The 20,248-nt window shown below is 39.5% G+C and overlaps 2 protein-coding genes across 2 annotated transcripts in view; both read right to left on the bottom strand.

The window, feature by feature from the left end:
• sdc2 (syndecan 2) overlaps window positions 1–6,060 on the bottom strand; it is a 67,555-nt gene extending 61,495 nt beyond the window's left edge. Inside the window, exon 1 of the mRNA XM_084738736.1 lies at window positions 5,598–6,060. Coding sequence (XP_084594862.1) covers window positions 5,598–5,657 — 60 coding nt within the window. The 5' untranslated portion in view covers window positions 5,658–6,060. The remainder of the gene's footprint in view (window positions 1–5,597) is intronic.
• A 4,867-nt stretch (window positions 6,061–10,927) lies between these two features.
• Window positions 10,928–20,111, bottom strand: ppp1r36 (protein phosphatase 1 regulatory subunit 36). Its single transcript, XM_084739449.1, has 11 exons — window positions 20,082–20,111; window positions 19,802–19,866; window positions 18,983–19,066; window positions 18,702–18,838; window positions 18,002–18,071; window positions 17,802–17,900; window positions 17,454–17,594; window positions 15,471–15,513; window positions 14,676–14,884; window positions 12,574–12,774; window positions 10,928–11,448 (listed from the first exon to the last, which is right to left on the bottom strand). Exons 1-11 carry the CDS (start codon window positions 20,109–20,111, stop codon window positions 11,190–11,192), a joined length of 1,338 nt encoding a protein of 445 aa, XP_084595575.1. The 3' UTR covers window positions 10,928–11,189.
• Between the last annotated feature and the right edge of the window lie 137 nt (window positions 20,112–20,248).

Consider the following 20,248-nt stretch of genomic DNA (forward strand, 5'->3'; position numbering starts at 1 on the left):
CCTCCCTCTTCCGCCACACTCCTCGACCGTCCTTGGAAGCAGGACTCACACCAAACCCAGCCATCCTACTGATTCTGCTGAGTCCAGCATCAGAGCGAGACTCAGAACCCCCTTGTAAATCACAGATGCAGAGGGAGTTGAACGACACCCACGCTTCCCACCAAAACATGACACAAATTATAGACCACAACATCTGGTGAGTGGCGTGCACCGAAACACGGCGGGCAGGGCGGGCTGAGTGTATACGGCCCAGCCAAACTCTTCCTCCTCGTTCACAAAATTTCTTGGAAGCAGAGGAGTGGAAAACAGTCACAAAAACAGTCAGAGCAGACTGTTCCAGTTCAACATTCGCCATGTCGACCTCATCTAACGAGAGATATGATAACAACACACCGGTGTGGCTTCATATTCTGCAAAAACTGTATTTTCCTTCAACATGTGCCGAGACCTCACAAGTCAGAGCGTTAAAGTGAGCTGGTGAGCTGGCAGGCCAGAAAAAAAGAAGAAGTAAGGAATATAAATGGTTTCAAAACAAAAGCACAACAATTTTTTATGGACGAAAAATCTGCTCTCTGGTTCGGTGATGAAATAATTAGTTTTTGAAGGCCGGGAGCAGTGAGATTTATCTGAAAGGTTCAAACAGCCGCTGAGAGTTATAACGCTGTACCGCTGTGATGTGACGGGGTAATTAAAGCACAGACAGATGTGCCTAAAGCAGGTTATCAACCACTTGTCAACACCAGTGCCAATATTGAGAATCAATGTCACATGTCAAGTTCCAGTGAGGCCTTCAGGGGACGCAGATAAAGGGGAGGCAGATATTGATCAGGTTAAAGTTTGTGTGTGTCTGTGTGTGTGATCTGTCTGTGTAAAGTCATCTAGATGACGATGGTAAAGCATGCATTATTGTACTGGATTACCTCATATTTTGCCAAATTAAGGTAGACAACAGACTCTGAGTGGCCAGGAAAATATCATATGCACTCCAATATAGCTCTGTAATGAATTATATCTTTGTAAAACTTTTATTTGTTGTGGACACGGTGTTATAAAAGTCTTTGTTCAACTCTGCTGGTAATTTTGGGACCGTAATTTGTATGGCTTAGGTGAGAAATACCAATATACGTTGGTGTTGTAATATTATGTATTGTGTTAGTGTTTCAATTCTCAAAAACAATCCATATTACAGCTCTACTCAGTTTTACTCTCAAAGAGGACTAAAGATACCGGAAGATATTTGGATTTGAAATGCTGAAATTTGTTGTTTTATTTTTTCTTAAAAATTAAAGACTCAAATACAATGATTGATCATCAAAATAGTCCGTAATTAAGTCAATAGTTGACAGCTAATCAATTGATTGACTAATAGTTGCAGCTCTAGTGTATATTGGGCTGTACATGATTAATAAAGAATTGAAATGTGTGCAGATACTCAGCCCTGGTGTGAAAACAGACAGAAACCATGTGAAAAATGCACTCTCGAGGGGTGACCTCATGCAAAACAATGAGTCATTAAAACAACAGTGTCTGAATCAGCTAATTGGACAACAGAGGAGGAGGCACTGCGCCAAGCGACAAGTCACAACCCACAGAGAAACAACAGGAGGGGACAATAATGACAGGGGCCGCACATGAAAGTGCCAAAATCTGTCATTCCAACAGCCCGGCCAATTTGCAGGGTGATGCACACTCAGAGAGGAGAGTACAACACTGATGTGAACCCGAAACTGGATCAAGGAAATAATAACAGAGATGAGCGGCAAAATATGTTCAAAACTAAACTGTTTCTGATCATAAAAAAGGGAAATTTAAAGTCAGATGTTGCTCAGGTGAACTTTCATTATTTAAATGTCACAACTGTTCAGGGACTGTCAATGAAAAAGAAAAACAGAGAACAAAAATGCATCTGTCTAGTAAGCTGCATGGCTCCATTAAAGGTGGTATTTACACGATAATGCATCCATTTTAGCAAGAACAGACCTACATGGCTCACACAGGAATCAACATCATAACAACAAATCACTGTAATACAGCTAAAACACTGTTGCAGACACTTTGAGTTCCCTAATGGTCAGTGTGGTGATCACATCCTTCATTTCTGGTGTCAGAAAGTCTATAATTTTCTCATTTCATGTGATATTTCGACAGCATACCTTTAAAATCGTTGTATTTTCTAGTTTAAGCACCAAATATAAGCAAGTTGAATAAAGTTCATCCACATAAGTCGCCCATGCCACAAAAAATCTGAGCTTTGTTCAGTTAAATGTCACAATCACTCAATGATTGCCACCAAGAGGAAGAGGAAAACAGAGTTTTATCTGTTTAGTAAAGTGCATGACTCCAATAATGATGACATTTACTCAATAATGAATCCATTTCAGTGAGCACAGACATGAAAATCAACATCATAACAACAAATCGCTGTAATAAAGCTAATATACTGTTCTAGAAGCACTTTGACTTCCCTTATAGTCAGCATGGTGATCATATCCTTAATTTCAGATGCCATATAGTCTATAACTTTCCCATTTCATTTGATAGCTTCCCTCTGAAATGTCCCTTTACTGGTTGTGCAATTAGAGATATCACATCCATATACAGAAGGTTCATTTAAAGCATTGCTCCATGTCACAACCATTCAACGATTGCCACCAAAAAGAAGAAGAAAACAAAGATTTATTCATCTCATGAGCTGGATGGCTTCAATGATGATGACATTTAGTCAATAATGAAACAACAAATCACAGTAATACAGCTAAAATACTGTAATTGAGTTCTCTAATAGTCAGTGTGGTGATCCTATCCTTCATTTCAGATGTCATATAGTCTATAACTTTTTAATTTCATGTGATATTTCAACAGCGTCCCTCTAAAATCTGTCTTTACTGGCCATGCAGTTACTTCATAATTTTAAAAGAGACACTTAGACAACAAATACAGACAGGGTGAATAAATTGCACCCACTAAGGTCCCTTTGAAGTGTTGCTCCATGTTGCAAAAAAATAAAAAATCTGAAGCTGAACACCTAGTGGGATAAGCACATTGACCTCTGCAGGTTGTGTCTGAGCTCCTCATGCAAATATTGCTCCATGTCACAAAAAAAGTTTGTGAGCTTTGTTCATATAAATGCCACTACCGTGCAATGACTGCCACCAAAAGGAAGAGGAAAACAAAGATTTATCTGTCTAGAAAGCTGGGTGGCTCCAATAATAATGACATTTACTCAATAATGCAACAACAAATCACAGTGATACAGCTAAAATACTGTGACAGAGTTCTCTAATAGTCAGTGTCTAGTCTATAACTTCCCCATTTCCTGTGATACTTCTAAAGCTTAACTCCAAAATTTGCCCTAACAATTACTTCATAGCTTTGCCACCAAACAGAAGAAGAAAACAAAGATTTATCTGTCTAGTCTATCTGTCTCATGAGCTGGATGACTCCAATAATGATGACATTTACTCAATAATACATCCATTTCAGTGAGAACAGACCTGGAAATCAACATCATGACAAAAGATCACTATAATACAGCTGAAATACTGATATAGAGTCAGTGAGGTTATCATTCAGAGGTCACGTGGTCTATAACTTTACCACTTTATGTAATTTTATAAAGACTCCACTTAAAATATGTCTTTACTTGGTATGCGATTACTCAACAAAACACATAGAGGCAGCTGAGTGAACGTCATCCTTTAAAGTATTGCTCCATGTCTCAAAAAGTTGAGCTTTGTTCATTTAAATGTCACAACCATTCAATGACTGCCACCAAAAGGAAGAAGAAAACGCAGATTTATCTTCCTAGTAAGCTGGAAAGCTTCAATTATGATGACATTTACTCAATAATGCAGCAGCAAATCACTGCAATACAGCTAAAATACTGTGACAGAGTTCTCTAATAGTCATTGTGGTGATCAGATCCTTCATTTCAGATGCCATGTAGACTATAACTTTCCAATTTCCAGATATTTCTGAAGCTTAACTCCAAAAAATGCCCAACTATTTCATAGCTTTGCCACCAAAAGGAAGAGGAAAACAAAGATTTATCTGTCTAGTGAGCCTGATGGCTCCAATAATGAACAACAAATCACTGGACTGCAGCTCATATTCTGTTATAGGGTTCCCTAATAGTCAGTGTGGTGATCAAATCCTTCATTCCAGATGTCAGATGGTCTGTAAGCTAACCATTTTGTGTGATATTTCAGCAGCATCCCTCTAAAATCTTAGCGGTGATGCAATTAAAATACAAGTAGGTCGAATAAACTTCACCCTCATAGGTCCCTTTAAAGTGCCGTTCCATGTCACAAAAATAAAAAACCTCAAGCTGAACACCCGTAAGCAAGCTGAAATGAGCACATTCACCTCTGCAGCTCTTATTGTCACAAAAAAAAGGTGAGCTTTGTTTGTTTAAATGTCACAAACATGCAAAGACTGTCACCAAAAGGAAAAAGAAAACAAAGATTTATCTGTCTAGCAAGCTGGATGACTCCAGTAATGATGACATTTACTCAATAATGCACCCATTTCACTGAGCACAGACCTGGGAATCAACATGATGAGACAAAACACAGCCAGCACACTCTCATGGAGCTCTCTAATAGTCAGTGTGGTGAGCATATCCTTCATTCCAGATGTCATATAGTCTATAACTTTTCCATTTTAAGTGATATGGCAACAGTGTCTCTCTAAAATCTGCCTTTACTGGCACAGTAAGTTATTTCACAACTTTGAGGGAGAGTTTTAAGCAGCAAATACAAACAGGCAGAATAAACTTCACTTACATGGGTCCCTACAAAAAGGTGAACTTTGCTCATTTAGCCTAAATGTCACAACCATTCAATGACTGGTTGGTCCAAAAGGAAGGTGAAGACAAAGATGGCTCCAGAAATTATGGCATATGAACCAACATCGTAACGACAAATCACTGTAATACAGCTAAAATACTGTTGCAGAGCTCTTTAACAGTCGATGTCTGGATCATATCCTTCATTTCAGATGTCATATAGCCTCTAACTTTCCTATACCACGCCATATTTCTACTAAAATCGGTCTTCACTGGTGATCATTTTATTTAATGACCCTGAAATGGACTTTTAAGCAACAAAAACAATAAATTTCATCCGTGCAGGTTTCTTTTAAGTGTTGGTCTGTGCCACAAAAAAACAAAAACACCTACAGGCAAGCAGCAAGACAAGCACGATGACCTCTGCAGGTTCTATCCGAGCTCTTCATGCATATTTCAGTGTCTTATATGATATAAAGAAAATTGCTATAGGCAAAGTCCTGTGCAAAGTGGCAGCAATAGGCCTGCCTGCTCAGTTGTCAGACACAGATTCAATGGACAAACAAGTCGGTAAACTGCGAATAATACGGTCCTCATCGTTTCGTGGCAGTGTTTTGCGCAAAATTTAAAAAGCGCACACGTTGAAATCAGCAAACGTGAGTTTTTTTTTCTCTGAAACAAACTGCAGAAAAAGCCAGCAGCAGCAGCAGCGCTTGGTCCGTACGTGGACCTTAGTTAAGTTCTCCCCCCACAGCTACTACAGTACAGGGTTCTCACCCCGTTTTTAAGTTCCCCCCCCAAAAAAACTTACCGTTTCCCCGGAGAGGAAGACGGTCAGCGCCAGGGTCAAAAGTATCCAAACGTTCCTCATTATTCCTCTGTATTATTAAGTTAAAACGCGTTGATGGGAGCGAAACCGTCAAATCTTTCCCCTCTTCTTCTTCTTCTTCTCGCTTCTTTCCTTGCACCCTCCGCTCCAACTCCTGCCGCTTGTCTCTGTCAGGAGTGTGGGAGCCCACCGGATACGTGTTGCGTTTTTGGTTTATTCCTCCCCCCACTCTCCTCTCCAAGTCCAGGCACTTCTCCTTCTCCTTCTTTCTTCTTCGCTTCTGATCTGACAAAATATATACAAACACTTGCAAAGTCCTCCGCGCGTCTCAACGTGTCAGCGAAATCCGCACGAGACAACGTAGCTCGAGCTCTCCTCTCTCCTGTCTCGCGCTCAGGACAAAGTGAGGCACGAGCACTGACGCGCTCTCTGCTGAGTGCGTGCGCTCCTGTGCGGCCATGTCACCGCGAGAACTTGCGACAAAAAGTGGCCCAAAAAAAGGAAGCCAATAATAAAGCAGCGATCAAAAACATCCAATTATGATGTCTATTGACGCACTTATACGAATTACAGCTGATTATTGTGTTTTTTCTGCAGGGAGGTCGGATAACAAACTGCACTGAGGGGGACAAAAAAAAAAAAGCCTCACAGCTAATTGAGCCATTTATCTGCACGTCTAGATAACGATCATTAATTGCACCCTAATGAGTCTTCCACAGTTTCATTCAGCCTCTGCACTAAATTACAATCAAGCTTCGTGTTTTATTATGCAACGATGATATTATGAACACATCTGATTAGTCGCTCATTGCTGCTGTATTTCAGCAATCAATGCACCACTATTTACATATGAATCAAGAGTTAGAAACACAGCACACAAAAGAGATAGAATTAAACACTTAAAGGAGTTATATCAGTTTTATGGCCAGGAAGTCCCCCTCCAGTCCCACTGAGTTCAGACATTTATGGGCAAAGTCTCCCCCTGCTGGTATAAATGAAAAACTCCCCCTCCATAACAGTCAGAATATTACATTTTTGACAACATTTCAATTAGTGTTTGCAAACTCTGCGCTGAATGCTTTATATCCAGCTCTGTGCTCGCAGGATTTATCTATGAAAATTCAGTTTCCTGTTTGTAAGCCTTGAATTGCAAATGTGAGCCTCCAGTCAAATGTTTGTAAGTTTCCACCCACTGCACAGCTTCAATCTGTGTTCCAGATAAGATAAAATGAGTAAACTAAAAAATAGAAAAGTAAGGGTGGCAGTGATGCTGAAAGTAATACTGGCAGTGATGGTGAAAAGTAATAAAAGTAAAAGTAAAATTGCACGTGATTTTGAAAAAAGTAATGCTGCATATAATGTTGATCTTCTTGTTCTCAGTGTCTGATCCACAGGTCAGATGTTTGAAGCGTTTCAAGTCAATGATTGGGTCATTTTAACTGGTTTTGTACAAATATTAGCAAACTAGAACCCCCTTGCTAACAGCTGGCTAACTGTCTGACTGTTACTGTTTGTGGCAGCTTCAAAGAAAACGGATTAGTCAGAAGTTAAATGACCCCAGTGGTGGACTCATGCTGTCTGAGGGGCAGGACTGAAAAAGATAAAAAGGGCACCTGCTGCATGTGCTGCCTCGAGTTTTCTCTACTAGAAGGAAACCACAGAGTTCACTTTATCTTTATCAAAGCATTTTCAGCCAGTTTTGGAATGAAAATGACTAATGATTAATTGATTATCAAAATAGATTAACAGTTAATTCTTTTTTACCACTTGCCCCGGGCAAGTGGTCAATCCTGTTGAGCCCCGCTTTGTTTCAGGACTGTGATAGAGCAGTATAATATATTGCTGTAGAAGTACTGTACTCCAGTGTTCACCAACCCTGGTCCTCAGGGCCCACTGCCCTGCATGTTTTAGATGTTTCCCTGCTCCAACACACCTGATTCAAATGATCAGCTCATCATTAAGCCTCTGCAGAAGCCTGACAACAACCCGATAATTTGAATCAGGTGTGTTGGAGCAGGGAAACGTCTAAAACATGCAGGACAGTGTGCCCTGAGGACCAGGGTTGGGGAACACTGCAGTACTGGACTGTGATCCTACAGTAAAATACCCATCAGACTGATGTGATATGGCAGTACATTGGGATAGTATTACAGTATAAACTGTAAAGGCAATGTAACTCATTAGCCAGTAATTTACAATAGTTACACTTAGAATAATACAGTAAATGTGACTTTTTCACCCTTTGGACCTGTTAATCCATCGCAAACCTAAAATACAAAACAGAATTTTACACATTTTTGCAGTTTAATTAGTGGTGGAATGTATTTTCTTTAAGTTCTGTACTTAAGAACAAACTTGAGGTCCATTTTATGCAACTTTATATTTATATTCCACTAAATCTCAGAGGCAAATATTGTACTTCTTACTCCACAACGTGTCACTGATAACTTTAGTTACTTTTCAGAATATAATATATTTTCATACCCTTCCTGTCCAGTGCTCATCATATGATGACTTTTTACAAATACTTCTCACAGGACTGCAATGCTCAGAACATGATGACCTTATAGAGCGTCACCGCTTGATCCTGAAAAACACTTTTTTTGACAAAACTGAAAGGGGCAGTGCTTCTTTATGAGTTGAGATAATTCTTCCATTTCTTCAGCCAAACAAACCAAAGCCAATGGACCATGTGAAAAAATGTACTGCCACAAAGCTGAACACATGGCTGTTTTTCTTAGCACCTGAAAAGGTGACATCTTATATAATAGTAAAATTTTGCATAGAGCATGAACATGCAGTACATTACAGTTTATCCCAGTTTATAAAATGAAGACTGCAATTACAGACCTTAAAACCTTAAATGTACAGGCTGATGAAACTAAATTAACTTACAGTGCACTTTAATTCATTTTAAAATATGCGCAACCGGTGCATGATTTGGGAGCCGATTTTGAAATTATTCAATTAATTACAGAAGGTGTGATTTTTCCACGTAGTGACCTGCAACCGCCAGCTTGCCAGCACAATCTTCCACCTCAAAGTCAAATTTCCAGAGCGCCAAAATCCATTCAAAACAGTGGAAAACAGCATTTTCCCAGAACCTTTGAAAACCACTAATCCCACCCGATAACAGTCTGCCCTTTGTGCACAGTAAACCCTACAGCTCTCCCGATCACAAGCACTGCCAAATGAAAGTCCTCAGGCACCGTCTCAGGCACATATGCCACAAGTCAGCTCTGCAGATACAAAGTGACTTCCTTCAAATACAGAGAACAAAGACCCACAGATGTGTGTAGCAGGTGGTTCTATTCAAAAAAATCTTGCATGTATCTATAATAATTTGACTAAAATATGAATGTGTTTTACTTGAATTAATGCAAAATGCAGGTATATGTTTTAATATCGGCATACAAAACTAACTAAGTGGTCGTGGTTAAACTGCAGAGTTTAAACACATGATCACAACCTTGACACAGTTTAACCAATAACACTCTGATGGGAAGAGATTCACAGTCAAACTATAAAGCTTTACAAATTACTGTCACTGCTGGATCTCTCAGTGAGTTTGAAAAGGAAAAAAAACTTATAGGAACTTTGAAAGGAAACTTAAATCATGACTTGAGTAACAAGAATATTTCTGTCTGTAATTAATCACCATTTGCAGCTTTTATGTGGAGATTTAACTGGTATTCAACGGCAGTGAAATTTTAATTTAAAACCAAATTAATTCCTGCTTTTTAAATCAGCGGATAATGACACTCACTTATTTCCTCACAGCTCACTGTTGTAATGTTTTGAAACCGAGCATTTAAGTTCAAGGGATAAAACCAGGTGGTAAGATCAGGTCAATGCTCCACTGAGAGTTTACGAGAATTAAATCCTACTGCATGTACTGATTGTCAGAAAATGTAGTAAATCCCTCACTTTTCTCCATTTATTATGACATTAAAGTGAATAATGTCAGGATGTGGACTGACAAAAAAAAACATTTCAAGACATCTCCTTGAATTGTAAGGAACTGGGATGGACATTTTTCACAATTTTCTGACATTTCTTTGACTTTGCAGCGCTAGATTAAACATTAAAATTAACTGTAGTCTTTGTTGTTGCTTGATGACTGTTCAGAAATAAGACGGTTTGCACAGGGGCAACTAAAAGGCTTTGCCTCATGGCACACTGTTTGAGAACAACTGCTTTATGCTAAGCTAAGCGACTGCTGGTTGCAGCTGAATATACATGAGTGCTGTCCTTGTCCTTGTCTTTGCTTTATATTATTTAGGACAGTAAGAATCCAGCACCCAGCGTTCAAGTTTTAGCAGTGAGATGAGTGTGGTGTCATATTTTCCAGCTACATATTCACCACACAGACTTGAGACTGGTATCAATATTCTCCACTACTTCTCTGCAAGAAAGCAAATAACTGTATTTCCCACAATGTTGAACTATTTATTTAAGGCAGTAGTCAAGATTACTAAGATTACTACCAGTCTTTATATTGATTACAGATGTCGTCTCTGCTCCACTGCCGCTGTAACACCTCTTTAGGGAAAAGGACGTGTTAACTGATAAGGCAGCTTTCACTCGCTCAAGTATCTGACTGTTTGCCTGGTTTTAACCACACTACACTGGAGGAGGAACACAAGAAGGAGAACAAGAGAAGAGGCAAAGTGAAAGTAGCCATCAGGGGACACAGACAAGACAAGCACAATAAGAAGAGGGGAGAGAATAACAGAACTCATTTGATGTGGCCATCTGTACAATCTCCACAGACACAAACAACAAGTGACACCAGTGCTTGACTCAGTCATTTTGGATGTAGAACAGTGTTAATTTAAACCACTTCTAATTTTTAATTTAAAATATATCTTGTGACCCATCCCCCATCATAATGCACAAGATTCTGAGGCCTCCTCCTCCTCCTCCTCAGAGGGCTTAACTCCACTCCCGGTGTCCCAGATTATGCAGCCAATTAGGGCGAAGGCAAAGCCCCTTCTGCTAGCAATCCTGGCTAGAGAGCGGTGTGTGAGAGTGCGTGTGTGCATGTGTGTGAATGTGGCACCAGGTCGTGTTATTGTCCGCCTGTTGTGAGGCAGCACAAGGGCACAGAATGACTCAGTGGTAGTCTAAAGGGCCTTGAATGATATAAATTTTACAAAAAGGTGAACACTGATGGGATGACAAATAAACTCTGTGTGAAGACTGTATAATACATGTCATCCAGTGTGAATTATGCATGCAATGTCCTGGACTTCCTTCATTTTCATATGTGGACTGCATATTTTTCTATAGAAAAGTGCAGACCTTCAAAGTTGTTATGGATTTCATTATATTTTATTCAACAGCACCACCAGCTGGCAAATAAGACACTGATTTAAATTCAGGAGAAAATCCCAACAAATACGGTGTGTGTGATAACAGTCCAGGGAGGTACTTCTGAAAATGAGCCACACATGAAAACTCGGCTGCTACTTTCTCTCCGTCTCTGACCCTGTAGGCTGTGTGAATGCGTTTGCACATGCAGTGTCTGATTATGCCAATGAAAATGCACACTTTCACACATACACATGCAAATCATTCAGTGTCTGAGGTCACCGCCTCTGTGGTAGCTGTTGAGTTTCTAAAGTTCGCGTGGGTGGCGTCTGTCCACTTGGGTCCCATGAAGGACGAGCTGCTACCTCGAACACGGGCGCCAGGATGATCCTCGCTGTTGTTATTAACATCGCTCCCTGGTTCATGGTCGTCATCCTCATCTCTGTTGTTTTTCTCTTCTCCATGAGGTATCAAGGTACTGTGGCAGAACTGTCTCAATGGCTTGCCAAGAATCCCAAAGCTGATTCAATAAATAAATTAAGAGAGAGAGAGAAGATGAGGCAAGGTGGTTTCACTTGTGTTTGTTTTGCACAGCACAAGTCATTATTTCTATGGTATCTTGGCACAAAAAAACAGAAAATAAACAGAATATCTCTACATATGTTATAAGTATTAGTCTATGAATCATGCAACTCTTTCAGTTCATTTAAGATCTGGTAATATTGCAATAAAGATTTTTATTGCATATAAAATCTGACATTTTTCTTTGTACTTTGGCTGCTCCTGTTAGGGGTCACAACAACAGATCATCTGCTTGCTGGCAGACAAGATCCCACCCAACCTGGCATGGATCACTCAGACCACGTTCGCAGGTGGTCTGGACAGCGTGTGACCACATTTTTCAGTATCGTCAATGCAAATGTGTTCTGGGCTACGAACAACTGATGGCCTGAAAGTACATCGCACATTACGAATCCACTCTTTTACCTGCAGCCGGTGTTTGTAAACACAGTGGTAACCCCAGACTTTAAAAAATGTGCTATTTTGAGAGTTATCGAGTCAGGAGAAACTTAACAAACTTTGTGAAATGCTGTCTATGACAAATTCTCAATTATTTGGGCTTTCTTGTAAATTCAGTATCCATCATGTTATTTTTTTTCTTAGTGGAAAAAACATTGTGTGTTTTTCCCAGCAAGCCATCTATTTCTAAAAATTCAGCATTAAATGCAAAACATTAGGTTGTTTCTCTCTTTGTGAAAACACAATGTGCTGCTGCAAAGACCTGACTGGAGAGAGATGCTGTGATGCTCTCAGACGGACAATTTTGCTTTCTCTGATTCTATCATTAATGTCTTTCTTCATCATCTGTGATGTAAAACACATCAGATCTTCACACAGTCGGAGAACGTAAATGTGAGCATCGTCCTGATCATCATTAAGTTATAAAATCCCAGCGTGCGCCACAGAGCATGTCTCCTGCCAGGCTGCCAGTGAAGATAAAACATGAGACTCATGTAGGCTGATAGAGTTTACTGTAGCGCTGAACTAAAAGGAACATATAGTCAGAGCTGTCCACTTGTGATCAGATCTTCCAGGATGCATGTTACCACCAAGTCTGAACAGGGTCTATAATATTTTACACCACCTGACACTGGCCAGCTGCTGGTTGAGCTCCTCCGTCAGAGCCTTGGTGTTGCAGTACTCAGCCTGCGGCAAGCTCTGCCTCCTGGCCCGCCCGCCGAGGAACAGGTGAGGTGACCGTTCTTTGGGGGAGGGCAGCAGAGACACCATCAGTGGGGATCGCTGATTAACTATACTGCTGAAGGCCGGACGTCTCTGAGATGTTCTGGAGAAAAAGGCAGAAAGGACAACAAAAATGTGATTAATTTATTCTATAAAAATTCTCTACAATACAATTTATGGGGGAAATGAGAGAACAAACTTGAAACACCAGTGGTTTCCAACCTTATCCTTAAAGGTATAATAGGCAACATTTTCCTAAAAGACAAAGTATAGACTCAGAAATGTGCTCCCTTTTAACCATTACTCATGACCCACTATTAAGTGTGTGGTGATGGATGCATGTGCAGAGATCCTGCGCTCTGTCTGTATTTCTCATTATGTTGCTGTGCTCAGGATGCTTCAGCAACCCAAAACATCAGTATCTGACATCCTGGAAATGAGACAAAACAATAAAATCAATCGTTCTGGTGTGTTTACAAAAAGCTCAGAGGGGGGACCCATTTTCTTTTTTTTTTTTAGCCTTTATTTAACCAGGTTAGTCTAACTGAGATCAAGGATGTCTTTTATAAGGGAGACTTGGCCAAGATGGCAGCAACACAGTTACAGTAAAAGAAATAAACAGACAAACACATAAACTGACAACATTGAAAGCTGCTCACATAAAGCATTTGCACACAGACAACCTGAATCCAGAGTTTCCACCAGTGCTTTAAACTTGTTCTAGCCTACTAGGTTCTGGAGTTGAAGATCAGTTTAAAAGATAAGTAAGTAGGAATTATACCCAGGATGGTTTTGTAGATAAACACATAACACTGACTGAAACAACAAACACATAAGGAAGACCTATTCTATGGAAGCCAAATTCTCAAGATTCAGGTGTTTTTTCAAGAACAAATCCAAAAAATATCTATACTGTATAATATAGAATGGATTTTTTTTTATCACTATCTTTTCAATGTCTGCGAGACAGCTGGAAACCGTGTTGGAGCTCGCCCAAATCATGTCATGTACATCCACCCTCAGGAGGAGAGAAAGCGTCAAGCCCAGCTTTTGATACTTTGGTCTCAACCTGACAGCAGGAAGGAGCACCGGGCCTCTGACAGCTTACACAACTGCCAATCTTGTGTCAGACACAGCAACGCAACATAAAGGCAGCTGTCAGACTGTCCCTGCTATCGGACAAAGCTATGAATCTGTCTGCATCAATCATGTTCCAGTTAGAGGTCTGACAGGATATCCATCAGACAGACAACTTTACTGCCAGAGCTCTCATGTTATTTACTCTACTTACTATGACATGTCAAATATCATAGTAAGTAGATACTGGAAAAAACGGACTGATGGTTAAGCAATTGTAGAGCTGCAATGATTAGTCGATTAATGGATTAGTCAAGAAAACTGGAAAAAATCAATTAAAACTGATTAATGGTTTCAGTAATTTTCCCAGCAAAAATGTCAAACATTTTCTGTTCTAGCTTCTTAAATCTAAGAATTTGGTGGCGTTTTTGATATTTATGATAGTAAATGAGGAGTCTTTGGGTTCTGGGCTCTTAGTTTGACAAAAGAAGCGATTTGAAGATTTAATTTTATAGGTCTAACTATAAATTGGTAAAATAAGAGTAACATTGATCAATAATGAAGTTCATTATTTAGCTTTTGTGCTGGTGCTCCTCTCTGCTAGTGGAGGCAGCATCTACTGTAGGTAATACACTGATTATGGATAAAAAACCTCATACAACCCTGCATCAAACAATCCAAACTATCCCTGTAAAGATTACCTTTTTATGCACTTTTAATTTCCCATACGGAGATTCTTCCTCCACAGTTCGAGCATCTTCTTATGGGTAATCAAAAATGTATAGGATAGGTTCACAGAGATATGAAACTAAATAGCAGTGAAACACAGTAACTGAAGAGGCAAAACGTCAGTAAAAACTTCTTCTGCTGTTAAAAAATGCATACAGACAGTAGTGGTATCATGACCTTTACTTCACTTTAACGTACCTGTGCCTGAATGTGCTGTTACATCCCGTCTCCTTGAGGTCAGCCGCTCCCGTCTTCACTGAACCATTAACAGTACCATCAGTCCTGTTCCTCATTGCCGTGTTGAAGGTGTCGGAGTACAGAAGACGCCCCACCTCCTCTTGGATGTCCCTCAGGTCCTTCCTGCCGAACGTCACCCAGGCCACATAACAGAAGAAGCTGTACAAGCACTAGAAACAGAGGGTGAGGGGGAAAAAGTGTCACCTGGGCTTCTTTAGACTAAATTCTTTGCTTAATTCATTCGACAGTTCGACATTCATCCATTTAATTAATGGATTCATGGAATGAACGTTAAACGTCCCTTCTTTCTTACTAAAAACCTAGCCGGTCACGTACACCTCTGTGACTGAGGTCACAACAGCCATTTCTGTCCAAGAAGGGTCACATACAGAGCAGGCAATAAGCTGCCGCTGTTAGCGTGATATTTCTCTCCCCGTTCGTTCACCCACCTGGCTAAATACTGAAGAGAGCCTGTCAAAGCAAAGCACCTGTGTTGAGTCAACATCTCCTACCACTAACTAATTCATTAAGGCCACCAGGCATAACCAGCACTCAATGTCGGTCTGTTCCGCTCTGCTCACTGCTGTCTGTATTCACAGATGGTGAACTGGCCTTCACTCTGACAGCTGAAGGCTCATTTTTTTTTCTCGGTGCAGATGAGGCAATACAGTTTCGAATGTTTCAACATGCTGGGTTTGCAAGGAAAGACATTTCAGGTCAGTTACGAGCACAAAGTAGGATTCTTACTGCACCTACCGCATGTAACAGCCACTCTGTACTGTTTGATGACATCTGGCCCCTGGAAAAAGACACAAGAGCTTGTTGTGTTGTTCTGGCCAGCGTTTTGCACTAGATCTCACACTCAGGCTCACAATCTGTGGACTGCACGACTATATTTATAGCAGATTATATGGCTGCACTTTAATTTACATTACACTAATAAGATTTCACAAGTTGTACTTTGTATTATTAGACAAAAAACAAAAATAAGTTTTTCACTAGACCATTATTAAAGACCATTAAAAGATACATATTTCTAGCTTTTGTCTAAATTGGTACAAAGTACAGCTTGTTAAATCTTATTAAGTGCAATCTATTATATTTCATCAGTATGTAACTTGAGAGCAAAACTTTCCTATGAGAGACCTTGGAACAACATTCAAAGTCAGACCTGAAATGCAACCATGCCCACAGTTGATTAAAATCTACTTATCTAATATTAAAAGCTTTAAAATCACCAAAACTAAAATGCAGAATGGAACCTAAGACCTTGGCTGCATCTGAAATTCCATATTAGGATGCTATTTACTACACAAAAACAGGATGTGAGAGTTTTCAGTATGTCTGAAACCAGTAGTACATGAGGTATACGTGTCTCAATCTGACAAGGAGGCTCTCAGGAAGTGATGCGATCTTTGCTGAACAGTGTGTCTGAAAACTCTTTGAAAACTCTCTTCTACTTTTGGGTATGTACTCGAGCAAAGTTTGTGATTTCAGATGCGGTGCTTGTTTACAGTTTGATTCATTTAAATGGTTCACAGTGCCTGAATCTAGTCTAGACTGTGCTTACATAAGGGATGTATCTGAAGTGAAGTAAAGGATAAGTTCAAATGTTTTTAAGTCTGTCTTGAAATAATACTTATATGCATGTATGTACACTCAAACAGTTTTTGGTCACTGTAGTTCTTCCTCATGTCCACACTGGTTCTAAAGAGATCCATTCTTAATGTGATTTCATTACAAGCGATGGGGAACAAAATCCACAAACATCCTTGTTTGGTATAGAAATTACAGTTGTAGTTCTACAGTTAAGCTCCGGCTAATATACTTCAAGAGACCTCATTACTCAAATACAGTGTGTATCTGTAAAAGTTGTGGTCTTTCTTTAGTGTCCTTCCACTGAATCGAGATGCGTTCTGGTGAAGCACAAAGTTGACATTTGGCAACAAAAAGGCTTTTACTTTTGGAAGATACCTATTTGATTTGACAAACTCAGACTGTCGAAGCACCATCCTAGCTTCAACTTAAAGGGATAGTTCACCAAAAATGAAAATTCAGTCATCATCAACTCACCCTCGTGCCGACTATTTAATATAGGGACAACATTTAACATTAAAAGGTGTGATAAGTGATTCTGGAGAAACATAGCTCATTGTTGAGTCTTATTTTCAGGTCATCAAATACTTTCCTTTTTGGGATTGAGGCTCAACATTCAACTACTTTATTGACTTGTGATTTGCCAAAGTCTGTAAAGTTTCTAAAGCCTGAAAACTTTCAGAAGAGGAGGAGCAGAAGTCCAGATTTCTCTCAGACCACTTAAATTATATTATCCTGAAAGGCTATTATGGAACTTTTGCCCAATGATACCAGCTTAAACCCAGCTTTAATGTAAGATGTTTAATTGAGAGAAGTGTGTGATGTACAGTTACTCTTAAAGCAAAGATTATTATGTGAATACCAGAAGTTGTTTGTCCCATCTTGTTAATAAGAAAGATGACACACAACACTAACAGGCATAATCAAAATCCTGCCCTAATGTGGGGTTTTCTGCAGAAGTGTAATCTTGGCTAAATGTTTTTCAGTGGCTTCCTCAGAGCCAAGAAGATATTCACTACTGCTATCCATCAGTACCCAGAGGGAATTCTGAAAAGATATGACCAGTGATGCATCCTGGTAACCAGACAACTGAGAGAAAATATTTCTCTCTAACACCTGTTCTGAATCTGAGCAAATACTCACTTGTGATATGATGTTTGTTGATGCCGTTCTGTCTCCAGGCCCATGATTAGACTGAAGTAGCTGACAGCCAGCTTCTTTTGAGCTATTTCCATTTTGGCCAAAGCCTCTGCCATCATCTGGTGCTCTGTGATGATGTCTACACTGGCAGGGTGGTTAAAAAGACAGCGAAATACAAGGCAGAGAAGAGAGAAAAGGGGATTTGAAAAAATAAAGAATAAAAGAAAAGGCAGAGACACAGATAGTAACTGTGTTTAAAACACCACAACATTATAATAAAAGCAATAATCACCGGCATCAGTGCAACATATAGTATAATAGACCACGCTTTTCCATTCTTAGCATACTTACGTCATTGAAGGTTTAGGTTTATTCTCCAGAGACTTGTGTTCAAAGAAACACGACAGGTAAAGGAGAAGGGTAGTCAGGACTTCATCGAGTTCTTTACTTCTGGATACAGATGAGCAATTAGTATCAGTGAGTGGCTGTTCTTGACATACAATATACAACAATGCAAAACTTTGTAGGCATGAAGTCTTTGCATTCCTTACTTCAATACAGCCAAGAAGCAGAATGGAATGGGAAGCAAATAATTCTCCTGCAACAAACTGACAGCCACCTCTACAACACAGAGAGCTTCATCAGAACATTGTCAAACGTCATCTAGCACACACTCGAAATATAGACATATGTCATCATCTAGTTAAATGTTATCAACATTACCTACGAGCGTTTTATTTTGATATGATTTGACATGAAGATCAATCATTCATGGATCAGACTTAATTTTGGAAGAGCATTCTCTGGGAAATGGTGCACATTTCAACATCGGGGTTTAAATTTAAGGCCAACTTAAAATTAAAATTAAAATTCAAATGTGAAAATAAAGGCGTACTTTTCTGAGTAATTTTGTCCAAATTTGTCCAAATACATTTATTAGTGTGGGGAAAAAAAGATATTTGTCACTACAATTCACTACAATATCTTTTTCAAAAAAATTGTGATTTGGTTCTGGTACTTTGATTTGGATATTGCACTTGGCCATATAGCACTTTTATTGCAATTTTGATTAATTGTGCAGCTTTGAAAGTAAGGAATCACAAATGCAAATCTGGGCAATGCCTAATTTCACATATAGCAAACTCCAATTTGTCCAGCAGTTACCAATGCTCTTAGAGGAGAATGAAAGAAGCACCTGACTTGAGTCACGCAGAATTATTGTTATGAGTTCAACAACATATTGACACTTGCGTTTAACATCATCCGTGGTGATGCTGTCCCCTCGCTTCTTCATCACTGAGGACCTGTAAGCATCCAGATGAGCAGGGCTCAGGCTCTTTCTGAGGCTTTGGCGCCCTCTATGGTTCAACCGACAGGTCTCAGCCAACCTGAGGACACATCAATGATCAATGAACAAATCCACCTTTAACCACAGCCATCTCTGCCTTTTAATAATCCTAAACACAGTTGAGTAACGTGAACAGATATTTGAAGGCTTATGAAAGCTGCTTGTTGACGCAGGCCTAACTTACCACTCTGCTCTCTGCTGAAGATCGTTGAAATTGACATTGCTTTGCCTCCTTTTCCTCAAAACACCCTCCTCTGCCGGACTAGAACTAGATAAGAGGGAAGATGTTTACTATATTATATTTTAACACTGCTAGCAGGTGCAGTATGTCAGAACCTTTTTTGCAGGAGCCATTTTGATATGAAATACCAGGCAAAACACAGATATTGCCAGTGTTACTTTAAGGTCAAACAGAGTCAGAGTTATTAAAGTTTTGTATATCTTCTTCTTTTTTTAATTATTTTTTTTATTTAATTTTTGTCTTCAGCTCTGTTTCAGTTAGTTTCCAGTCTGTTCACTCATTTTAGTTTAGTTTTTTTTATTTAAAAAAAAAAAGTTTACATTTAGTTTTATTAGTTTAAATATTTGTTTTAGTTTGTCTTTATTACAGTATGAGGGGTATTTGTCTGTGGCAAGATTTAGAGGTTTGGAATAGGTATTACAATACAAACACGACAAAACACTCAATAAACATGCTTGCTGTGTTGACAAATTTGACCAAACTGACACGCTGATCTTGTATTTATTTATTTACATGAGAGTACACAATATTTTTTCAGTTAATTTTCCTTGTATGTAACTTTTTCACACCTAGATTTAGTTTTTGTCAACTACAATTAACATTTAAAAGAGTCAGAGGGCTGCTATCGTGTGTGTTCTCTGCTCTGCTCCACTAACTGGACCGGAGCCTGAATTAATGTCATTGGTAACACCTGTGTTTACCACGGTGCTTCATATCAATATGGCTGCCATGAAGAGGTCTGTTTATAGCGTATATTCTCACCTAACCAACTCCACAGTTCGAGCTTCATCACTCCACACCCAGCGGCCTGAAGGCTGAATACACACCTGAAAGGTAAAGTCAACCACACTTTTAGCTTTAACTTAGCTAAATGTGTGGGGTGAATTGTAACGTTACTAAGTAAGACACTTGGACATTTCAAACGGTTTCTGAAGTTAAACTTGCAGCACGAACACCGGTATGAATTGTTAAAGGCGTGATTCAAACGGGGGATTTATTTATTTGGCACAAAACGTCTTCGAAACTTTTAAAATCCACCTACGTTTTTCGGCTCCTCGGGATATTTCGGCATTTCTGTGAGCAAAACTTTTCACCGGTTACGTCGTGCTCCTTCTTCCTTGCCGGTTGCTAATGTTGGGCATTGTATCCAGGCAACGGCCAATAGGGAAGAACCTGGCAACACGCGTGATGACATGACGGTTTTAAATT

Source organism: Lutjanus erythropterus, chromosome 16 (assembly GCF_056507025.1).
Source record: "Lutjanus erythropterus isolate fLutEry1 chromosome 16, fLutEry1.hap2, whole genome shotgun sequence".
In the NCBI taxonomy this organism is placed as follows: domain Eukaryota; kingdom Metazoa; phylum Chordata; class Actinopteri; order Lutjaniformes; family Lutjanidae; genus Lutjanus; species Lutjanus erythropterus.